Source organism: Trachinotus anak, unplaced genomic scaffold (assembly GCF_046630095.1).
Source record: "Trachinotus anak isolate AG129_WGS33_773 ecotype Australia unplaced genomic scaffold, CSIRO_AGI_Tana_v1 ptg000012l, whole genome shotgun sequence".
Classification (NCBI taxonomy): Eukaryota; Metazoa; Chordata; class Actinopteri; order Carangiformes; family Carangidae; genus Trachinotus; species Trachinotus anak.
The window spans coordinates 8592169-8603715 of NW_027273863.1; the positions used below are offsets into that span (position 1 = coordinate 8592169).

The following is an 11547-nucleotide window of genomic DNA, read 5'->3' on the forward strand; positions in this document are numbered from 1 at the left end:
TTCCATTCACAGTCAGCCCAGAGAAAAATAGTCATCCAGTCATCCAGACACCTACTTGTGAAGTGGAACCACTGAGGCCACAGATTATTTAGCAACTATAACAGTGTACATGAGCAAGTCTTCTTCTCCCTGCCTCCTACATTTTTCATGTCCTCAGTAACCACATCCTCCGTCTCAACAAGTGAATTTTCCATGGAACAAAACACTAATCTTTTGTCTCAGAAAATTATCAATCTTTTATTCAATGCACTTAGTTTCACATACAATACTTTAGATAAAAAACATATAAAATACAGTTTTCACCAACCAATTGCACAGCAAACATTCAAATAGTAAAAATTAACTTTAAATAAATAGAGAATAAATAAACATTGATGCTACGGAGAAGACTTAGCGTCTCTCCCAGTGGTAGTTTTGTTGTGTGAAACTCATTTCTGTCTCTCTGCATTTTACACTTTGTGCCACTGTGGCTGCTGTTCATGCAGCCCTGTATGTAGAGTACATGTGTGTCTTTCAGAGGCAGACATCGTCCGCAGCTCAGTCTGTGTCAGTCTCTTCTTACAGCCACAGGGTCCTTTAGCTTCCAGCTCGGACCCTGATGTCTGTGGAACCTCCGCTCTCCAAAGTAACATCCACGTGAAACGGCATGAAACTCCTTGGACTGAGGTATTTGTTCTATCTGAAACCCTTCCAGTCTCCACTGTGCGTCACTAAGCTTATGTCCCTTTGAGGAGTGCTCACAACACGTCTGCTGCTTGCAAGAAAGTTTTTCAAGAGAAAAGTCTATTCGCCTGTCTTGGTCTTTCTGCTGAGCTCCAGGTATGTGGAGGATTTGAGGAAGCGAGGGTAGCAGTCCTTCTCCATCAGGGTGTAGATTTTGGCTTGGGCCAGGTCAAAACAGGACTGGAGGGGATGCTCCATGTTCTCCTTTGTGGTAGCTTTGGTCACATGGTCTAGATTTACCTATAGAGGAACAGAAGAAGTAGAGAGGTGATGATTAGCACTTCACAGCGAGATTAGAAAAGTGAATGACAGAGTGTCATAATGTGTCCACTTTTAGTTATTTGATAATTACCTCTCGTGGTGCATCAGCTCCGATGAACTCGTCGTAAATTTTCTTAGCCTTGGTGGCCAGTTTTGAGGGTTTGGTTGTGCGGTAGTCCTCACAAGCCAAGTAGAAGGCAATGTTTTCTTCACTGAACTCTGAGACGAGGAACGCTCTGAACAGGCACAGTCCATCTGAAAACAGGAGGAAGAGGCGGAGAGTAGGTAAACATCTGGTAGTCATCTGAAAACATCTGGAATGATTGAAACTTAGGTGTGATGTGGAGGATTGTACTTACTTTGGCTGGACAGCAGTTTCTCGAACGACTCCTTCCATTTCAGAGGCTCGTCGACATTAAACCTGCAGCAACAGAAAAACTTCATCAGGAAAAGTTCTAAAAATCACTGCTGTCCACTGAAATTATCACCGACAGGCTTAAATAGCATATCTAAATGTTTGTCTTACCTTTTCTTTGACTGCCCAATGATGCTGTGATCTGACTTCTGTAGTAAACTTCCAAACAAAGCTTTCAGCTCCTTTGCCCTGGGAAGATAATGAAGGAGAAAATGTTACAAAAAGGCAAAAATTTAAAGCTCATCTGTCATATTCTCCAAAAGAATAAAATGTCAGAAAGCTCTTGTGGCTCTCACCTCTCCAGGCAGGTGATGGGCAGTGATTCGAGTCCTCTGCACATGATGAGATGTGAATATTTCCAAAGGTTTTAAGAAGGGTTTGTAAAGTGTGTTCGAGAGCTGTCTTCCTTGTTGTATGTGAGCTCTCAGCTGGTCTGCCGTCTGTGTGGCAGAGGGACTTTTTATAGGGTAGTACACACTGTGACATCACGCCTCTCAGCCAATGAGATGAGACATGTGGGAGGATGAGGAGACTCCTCGACACTGATTTTCCTCTGGGCTACTTCCTCACTACTCAACAACATATGTGACAGGTCCAGTGACTGAATTACTTCACAAGTCTTAGATGTCTTTGTGCTCATTCAGGATGTGTGTGTGTGTGTCTATGTGTGTGTGGTGCTGAGGGGTGTTTGTGTGTGTTCTTGTATTTGAGTACTTACAAGGAGAAGCAGAAATTCGCACAAGGACAGAAAATTCCCTGAAGTGGGGACATTTTGACAGGGTCAGTGAGCCCTCATATCAAAATAACTACACAGGTTTTTTTGTCGGTGATTTCCAAAATGACCCAAAGGAGTGATAGGGCAGATCTGGACTGTCATCAGGTCCTTGACAAAATAAGAGTCATAATAAAACAATGTAAAAATACCCCTGTTCTGTCCTGTAAAAACAACCTATCTCCAAATCATCAACTTTTCATGCTGCTTCCAACTTTGTACTTCTCAGTTTATCCAGTGAGTTTTTAAATTGATTGTTTATAGCTGAAGATTAAGAACTTTCTCAAGCCATAAAATAACACTGTTTCACGGCGATATAAATAAATCAATAATAAATAAAATGAAATAAAATAAAATTTTTAGATCCATGGTTTTTAATAAAAATACAGAGGTATTATCAGAAAAAATATTCTTACTCATGACGGAGAATAGCCAGTTATTGTTATAGAATCACAATGCATTAACATGTAAGCGACAAAGCTATATATCATAAGTAAGCTGATAATATTGTTTAAGAAAATTTTAATTTGCATATTAACTGGTGAATATAGTTGTTAAATAAATATAATCAAATAAAAAATACAATATTTAAGACTACAAACTTCACAAATGGTGAACCTTCTCTCACCCAAACAGGTTAAACAAAACTAACAGAGGTCAGAGGCACATCAGTTAACACACAGTGTTTACACGCCCGCACAGTCCTATGATGGAGTCTGATTATCATTTTTTAATACTGGCAAGTAAAACCAGTGGAAACCAACGGTAAGTGTTGTTTGGAGACACAGCAAATCAGCCTCTGTTCATTATTTTTACATTTTACTTTTTTTTTTTTTTTACACCTTCAAAAATATATAACTTTCAGTGGATAAGGGGACCCTACATGAGCACAACACTTTCTGCGTCAGAACGTGGTGATTACACATGACAGATTTCTATTTGTGTTCTTCTCACCGGTTTGCAGTGGGTGGAAAAGCATAGTGTCACATATTTCCATACATCAGTTAGAATCTAAGTCTGGTGACAGTTGTGTAGTTATTTCCTTATGTTGTCAGTCAAATTTGATTCATCCATACAGCCCTGATGGAAAAAATAAGCTGTGTTAAAATAATACAGTAATGTTTTTTTCTGAGCTTTAGCTTTGATTGCTGCTTATTTAGTCAATAGTGTTTCCTGCTGTACAGAATTACTGAGGATTTTTTAAGAGAAAGTGAACTACAAAATAAAAATAGAACAAAATGAAGCGCAGCAGGAAATGATTAATCTCTAATATAAAGAATAAAAAAAGCATCATTAGATGTCCTCAAACACCTCATACATTATAACAATAACTTTTATTTTTGGGCTCACAAGTCCCATATTTACTTTATTAATTTTCTTCGATGTTCTCCTCAGGGGAAGGAATGAGGGTCTCATCTATGGTAGATTTAATGAAGGTCCTCACAAGTAGCTACTGTAACAAAAATGTGTTGTATGTGTCATAAGGAAGCACTTGCACAATCCCTGTGTGGATGGTCATTCTTGTCTGTGTTTTTCTGACAAGGCATGTCTGTGGCCATAAATAGCTTCAGGGTGGAGAAAACTGGTGTTTATTGAATCGGAAAAAATCCAAATTTAGACCGGACAGAGAACTAGCTAACAGTAAACCCTACTAATGGATTATTTTTCACCGAGTTCACAGGAACAAGCAGAAGAAAGGGGCAATCAGCCAGCCAGACGGAAAGGGAGCAAACTCATTGAGAGTGTCTGAGCCGGCTTCCTCCGGCGGTGGCCCAGAACAATGCTTTCCCTCTAACTAGCTGCTTTGTGCCAAACACTGTTCTAGGTGTCAACGGCAGACCACATCGGGATAAAATAATGAGCTGCTCCTTCCACTGAAACATACTCTTACGGACCTAACGAAGAAAAGGGAAATGTTGATAAATATATGTGTGTGTGAGTGGATTTTCTGAGGAAGAAGTAATTCAGCTTTCTTGGCATTATAAGGAAGCGACATTAATTGGCTTCAAGTAGAAAGGTGGAAATGCATTCACCCATCATTTCTATAATGTGTGATGATTTAAGGCAATAAAAGCAGAGGATACAACCTAAAATTGAAATTGTGTGATTACGGCAGAAGTCAGCGTTTGAGATGATGTAAGAATGATGTTTAAGAACTTTTACTTTCTTTATTAAATACACTGCAAGCTTTAAATCTACTGCAGATAATGTAGTCTAGAGTCTGACTTTATATTAACGTAAATCCTACATTCATACAAGCCAAAAATGATTGTTGCGCTGTGTAAATTGACACAGTGCAACAATCATTTTAATCATCATTTTAAATTTTTTCCTCTGTATAGATAGCAAACATTCGATATTTGAAGGAGCTATTTGCAAGTTTTGCTATCGCTACATAGCCAATGTTAGCATTAACAGCTGTTTAATTACCAGTCTTGAGGAAACTTTGAAACAGACAAAGCATTTTTGTTTTCACACACCCAAATGAAGTAGAAGATCTATCCTTGTGCTATAGCAGACCACTGAACTGAAAGACAACCTTGAGCCACTCTGTGTTTTGCCAGATGCACAACATCACAAGTCTCAGTGCTAATGAGGGGAAGTTCAGAGCCTGAACAGCAGACAGCAGTTTATTTTCACTCTTTGTGTTTTTCAGGACATCATTGCTTGAATATGTTCCAGTCCTGAGACAGCGCAGCCTTCCCTTTTGAAGATATGTGAAATATTGTAAACATGTTTTCATCAGCTGCTGCTCATCACATTTTTTTTACAGGACAAAACAGGATCTGAATGTGTTTCTTGCATCCAAAACATGTTATTTTCATTCATATCAGAGTTGTGTTCTTTCCATTTACAGATGCAGTGTTTGATCATAAGACTGTGAGACCTAATACTTATTTATCACAATGCAACATGATGATATTTCCAAAATAATTGTTTTGTTGTCTTACTCCACAATTTGGTGCTTTAATATTAAAATCTGCAAATGTTTGCTGCTGACATACTTTTCTGATAAAGCCTTACCCACTAACCTTGAAGGCTACAGACTCTATTAGCTTTTCTTGCCACTTTCATACAGACATAAACTCCTGCCTGTGAATGGTTCTCCTTCAGTGACACAAATAATGGTATAATTGATGTTATATCACCAGAGAATCTGTGTTACCTAACAGCAGAATAGGATCCTGATGCCTACTCCCACCTTCATTTGTCCAACGACATAGATTCGCTGACAGCCTCATCGTGCATCTTGTATGTGTGTTGTCAGTATTGATTTGGTTGCAAATGGGTTCAGAAGACAGTTACAACACACTCATATTATATAAACATATTCTCATAGAAGATGGTACAAAGAAGTCATAACAGCCTAAAATATGATAACACTGTTCAATATTATTGACATTTAGGTCATAAACTGTTGTCCAGAAACTGGGTCATGTGAACAACAAGGCTGAAATGAAGCTGACATTTCATTTTCTGGCCCTGTCTTTCTCCTCACCATTCAGCTCTCACAGTCAGAAACTTTGGCCCACACATGAAGCGTAGTGTACAATACATTATGTTTGGCACATTTTTCCAAGTCTCTTCTGTCTCTGATAAACACACTAATGCAGGATGCTTCAGTCAAGTTAAGATGAGGCAGTGTCTCAGCAAGACATATTGTAATTTAAAGGCAGACTAAAATAACAGGCTTTGCTTGCTCGATGTTTTCAAATTAATTCATAAATTTAATATATTTTGCATTTCATTATCAGTTGAATATATATTTCAAAAACCTCAATGGATCTTAACTCTGGAGGCTTTACTCCATTAACTATTAAAGTGGCTATAATAAAAATGTTTATTTAACAATGGATTACAACACTGCTATTGGTCATTTTCAGCAGAAAAGCTCTAAAAAAATGTATATGCCACCTGCCAATCACGACATGGCAGATATACAGTCGAACACTTATCAGCTAAAGAGCCAGATGTTTTTCTTGTGGGTTGGTGGAAACCAAAAATGGAGCTAGAAGAATAGTGACTCTTGGACATAGATTCATCCAGTGGTCACAAACAGGACTCAAAATGAATGCTTATGTTGCCCCGCACTTGCTGGATGTGCTCATATTCAAGTGTTTGCCTGCAAGTCAGCCACATCATCTTCAATACGTTAATTACATCAGTGTTCTGTTTAAGTTAAAATCCTTGAGATTTCTGTCACATGGTGTCACGTCAAACTCACGTTGTAGGTGAGCATTGGTATGCAATTTAAATAAGGAGTGGGCATAGTGGACTCTGCCACCAACAATAAAAACTACCATACAAAATGTATGACAAAATGTAAATAACTATGCTGTGCATGTATATTTTGTTTAAATTAGCTTTTGTATTTTTTTTTTACTTTGTGCACTTTCTGTCCATATTTACTGTACAGAGAGAGAAAGAAGCAAGCTGTTCAGCTGAGATGCAGTTTGAAGCTTCAGCATAAAGAGAATTATGTTTGAGCACTTTCCCCTTTACTGAACTTTGTGCAGGAAAACATCAACTACAAGCTTTCAGAGAGGGCAGATTTATTTAATCTAATGGGTCCAGCCAAAACATGTCATGTTTATTTTGACTCACTCAGCTTAAAAACTACAAAACCTTAGTTAATAAAGATATTCCCTAAAAATTGTGTTGGTCTTTTGTTTCTCTCAAAGCCCCCACTGCATACTTCATTCAAATGCATTAATGTCACATAGTTCTTGTTAATTTCAGCATTAAAACAGTGTTGTAAGAGTCGTTATCTTGACGCACTGGGGACAGACTCCACTTCCTGCCCCTCGGGGAAAGTCAGACTCTGGTTTCTGGAAGGGTCTTTCGTGTACGGGAAGTACACAGCAGCATGGAATTCCCAGATAGTCTGTCCTTTTCCCAGCCGATGTGACCCCAGCCTCTGTCTGGAAAACTTCCAGAAACCAAATCTACTTTCCTCCATTGTCACCAGCTCTCTTCCTCCCTCTCTGCTGCTACTGAAGCTCAAATGTTTAGATTTTATGTCTTGAGCTTGTTAGCAGCATAATTTAAAGTCAAAACAGAGATCAGCCAGCAAAAACACTGGGCGTTTGTTGGATCATCTCTAGCTGTGGACAGTATCTTTTTACATTGTGCAATATTTAGGCTGAGGATACCGTTCGAGTGGCAGCACCTGGCAGTGCACAGAGAAGCCACGATCTGCATATTAACTCAGCTGCCTATCTAACAGAGCAGGTGGACGCTTACCTAATGCATCCCAACTAAGAAGCCTCCCCAGGAGTCACCTGTAGTGCACATGATCCTATCTCTGTATCATCAAATGTCAACTGGCCATTGAACATCTGGAGATGCAGCAGCAAGGATGACAAATCAATGTTAACAAGCCCCGGCCTCAGCAGAATATCAATGACTGCACATGAAAAAGAACAGCCAGTGTCTCCAGTGCTTCTGGATACACCCATCTGTCTCAGGATTTTTCTGTACCTGCCAGCTACTAAAGCTGAATGTATTTTTAATACTGACACACTGGCTTTTATAAATACACGCATGAGGTATTTTTCACCCGTCTGGTATCAAGCTACGTGAGTTTGCTCTTGCAATGTGGAGAAGAAAAACATAGCGTGTTGACAGAGTCATACTGAAATCAACTGGCTTAGCTCAGTTATAGGTTCACACTGTAAACACGTTTGGTAAGACATTTACAGCTTCTCTTTCTTCTTGGAATAATTACAGAAAAAAATGTTTCTTTTTCTTTTTTTCAAAGAATACTCTGTAGGAGGCTAATAAGTTTGCACTCGCTAGCCCTGAAACAAATACGCCCGCAGCAAGGCTAGCAATGCACCAGCAGGACATTGGTAGACACAGCTAATTGGGTACATTGCCAGAAATCCAGCAGCAGGCAAGAGAGAGCAGTTTTATGGGAAATAATCAGGGACACTATATACCACTAATATGCCTTCTCTTATTCTGAAAAATGGCTGCTTTGTAATACAGTAGGGTGAGTTGGAACAGAGGGTTAATGAGGTGCCAGTAAACAAGACACAAATGTCACGTAAGTGTGATGAGGGCACTGGTGTCTTTTCAATATTCCTTATAGCATTTATTAAATTTAGTCACTCAAACCAACGGGTTTGGCAACATGTCAACATGCTCTTTTCAGGAAGCAAAGGACATGAGCAGACAACCACAGAAAAAATATAAACCTTAAATGTAATAACAAATCAAACGGCAACATCACAGTATGAAGATTGATAATTTAGTGGAAGAAAATGTTGCCTGATTCATAAAAGTAGAGTAGAAGTAGAAGTATGTTGGATTACAAAAAAAAACTTAAATCAGTAACAACATAATGTCCAGTTGACAGCTTTTGTGTTTTTTTCTCTCTTTTAGTGACAACACATTAAGTAAATGTTTGTCTTTGCTTTAAAGCACTGGGGCGTTTAGGGGACCATGTAGAGTGGAGTATTCTGGGACAGGCCTGTTGAAAATATCCAGGGAAGCACTTCTGTTGACAGCTCTGCCTGCTTGGCAACACTCGAGTGTGGAAAACTTGGCTGAGCTCTTCTCGGAAATGAATTCTGGTGAATTAATAATTGTCTACAGCCATGTAGTGGCTCTGTGATGTGGTTCTTTGGCAGCGGTGCTTTGAGCTGAAAGTTTGCATTCTAACAGTCCACAGTGACAGTGCTAACTGATGTTTAGCAGGCAGGCCATAAACTAAGTCTTAGTTTAGCATATTAGCATGCTAACATTTGCTAATGAGCACCAAACACAAAATACTGAGTCTGATGTCATTAGTTTTACAGGACCAACAGATACTGACTGACACCTCTAGCTCCACCTGACCAGCGTGGCTAAAAATCAGAGTAGGTTTTTAGGAGAAAGCATGACATGCTGCATACTGTGGATTTCATCCTTCTTTGTCTGTCTCTTTTTTTTTTTTTTTTAGCACATTGGCCCAATTGAAAATCTCAAGAATGTTGGTGGGCCTCATCTGACTCCATAAAAATCTGGATGCGTTCTGAGAGCACTTTTTAATTATAACTGAAAGCACAGGAAACATGTAGGAAGTGCCTCAGTCCCTGCAGGGGCTTATCATAGTGATATGCCTTAATATGAGAAGATAGGAATTTTTAAACATTTTTTATTTCATTTTTTTCACCAAAACGATACACTTTTGCATATGATTTGTCAGCCCACTGCCTTCAGGCTGAGAACCTCTGGTTTAAACTGTATAACTACTGTATGGTCTGTCAAGTGGGAAAAAGTGTTTGTCTGCCTTCAATGTGTAATTCGTTGTTGGAGATATCAGGAATTTTCCACGAAGATGATATCTCCCACTATCACCCATACAACCCATTCAGCTCATTTCAGAGGAGCTATACAACAGTAGGTAATTTAGACCGTTTATCATGGTGTGACCACAGAGTCAGCACTGGGGGTAACCACCTTGGAATAATGTGCTCCAATTCCAAGTTGCAGTAAGAGGTGTTTTTCCTCCCATTCTGCTGATGTTGCCTGAATGCAGCATTACTACAAGCTCCACTGTTGCTTGTGAGTGTACTTTAGAGAGAGGTGGAGGTTAATCAGCTTTGTGTGGATTGTTTAGATAGTTGAGCAAACATTTCAGGAGATGAGGAAGTTAAAAAAAACTCTGGCTGAATATTAAATTTGCTGGTAAATCTGCATTCCTAGTCTCTTTAGACCAACTGTACACCATGCAGAAAGAGCAAATTCCTTACAGATGGAAAAATATAAAATTGTAAACTGCAAATGTGCAGAGTGCATTGATGTATTTTTAATTCTGTGTAATCACAGGGCTCCTGCCTGTAATCCTGTTGAGATCCATAATTTTGCCTCCTCTCTCTATGTGACATAGCCTACTAGCTTTGCTCCATGAGTGATCCCTGCATGCACTGCACAGGGAATAGCTCAGATCTCATGGAAAATAAATAGAATGGATGAAAAAACATGAGATTGGCTGTTAGGCAGATTGTGTATGTTGGAGCATCTCAGTCAGACTGCGTCTACAACAGCTTGCCTCTGGCCTGCAGGGAGTCCAGGAGAAGTTCAGAGAGAATTAATGTGCAGGATGATTGTTTCTTCAGCCCCAACAACAATTCTGAGCTGTGAGCGTTGCTGGTAGCAGAGACGAGAGCTCAAAGGGCACAAACATCTTTAGATCCTTCTCATTGCTATGCAGCACCGGGGTGGACAGCAAAAAGCTGGTATCTAATCAGTGTCACTAACTGGCTAACCTGAAGTAACAAAAGAGATGAAAGTGTTGTGGAACTAAAATGAACTGGAGACAGATAACTCATTCCAAAACACCCTATGTTGTTACAGACTGACAAGTTTACCTAAATATCCCTCCACAAGGTGCTCTGCAGAAAGTAAATAAAAAATGAACATAAATAAAACAAAGCTCCAGACACCTCCTGCTGAATGCGATTAGAGCTTATCAGTATTTGGCTGCAGAGTATTCAGGGAATTCAAGCTGAGCCCACAGCAAAAATAATAAAATCTGACCTTTATATGCTCCTTTCTACACTGGCTTCAGATTAAAGTTGAAGCCAACGCATTTCACCGTCTGCTTGGTTGAGCTTTGGATTCCCAAGAGACCTCAGTGGCTCTGTTGACTGTAATCACTTGTGTCAAAGGCACAAGCAAGACAGTAAGTAGCTTTTTGTATGCTGCAATGTAAAACTCTGACTCATCTGTGTTGCGAGGAAAAGATTGAGTTTTCCTCTGCTGCAGTAAAGCTGTAGAAACTCTTGGGCTTCCCCCCCTTTCACTTAAAATTGAAGAATCCGGCCAATGCTTGGAGAAAGAAAGTGAGTCACTTCCTGTTCCTGTCTCCAAGGGCCAGATGTTTTTTTAACAATACATAGGATATACAAAGGGAAGAATGTATGTGTGACTTTCCACATATAGCTTATACGCTGAGAGAACATACAGTATATCCATTAAAGGTCACATATTGTCTAAAGTGAGATTTCCATGTCATTTTTGATTATAGAGAAGGTCTAGGTACTGTAATAATACTGTGAAAGTATCAAAGTGCTCAGTCCACAGAGAAATGCACACAGATCTTATTCAAAAACTGAGCATTGAAATTAGCCGTCAGGACTTCATTGACTTTGGTCCATCAGCCTCCTCTTGGCAGAATCATTATATGCCGTTCAAAGATTATAACAAATGATTTCACCTGAGCAAAAAGAGGACCGTTATTCATAGGCTAAAGAGGAAAGTATAGCGCTATAAGCTTTGGGTAAAGTTGTGATGATAGATGGGGGATAGAACAAATCTAAAAGTGAATCATAAATAATTAAAGTATTGCTTCACTACCAAAAAAAGAAGAGTAATAGTCTACAATACA

General features: G+C 39.3%; 1 protein-coding gene across 1 annotated transcript; it reads right to left on the reverse strand.

Annotated features, from left to right (window-relative positions):
* Positions 1-767: 767 nt before the first annotated feature.
* Positions 768-1834, reverse strand: rgs5b (regulator of G protein signaling 5b). The gene is made up of 5 exons (XM_071492393.1): positions 1696-1834; positions 1511-1588; positions 1344-1405; positions 1076-1239; positions 768-963 (listed from the first exon to the last, which is right to left on the reverse strand). The coding sequence occupies exons 1-5, from the start codon at positions 1737-1739 to the stop codon at positions 784-786; spliced, it is 528 nt and encodes a 175-aa protein (XP_071348494.1). The 5' UTR covers positions 1740-1834; the 3' UTR covers positions 768-783.
* Positions 1835-11547: the final 9713 nt, after the last annotated feature.

What these genes read in the sequence shown, in the direction of transcription:
- rgs5b (XM_071492393.1), bottom strand. Translation starts at nt 1,739, where the DNA reads ATGTGCAGAGGACTCGAATCACTGCCCATCACCTGCCTGGAGAG. An exon ending in ATTGGGCAGTCAAAGAAAAG is followed by an intron (nt 1,406 to 1,510) that starts GTAAGACAAACA and finishes CTGTTGCTGCAG; the next exon opens with GTTTAATGTCGACGAGCCTC. An exon ending in GAGCTGATGCACCACGAGAG is followed by an intron (nt 964 to 1,075) that starts GTAATTATCAAA and finishes GTTCCTCTATAG; the next exon opens with GTAAATCTAGACCATGTGAC.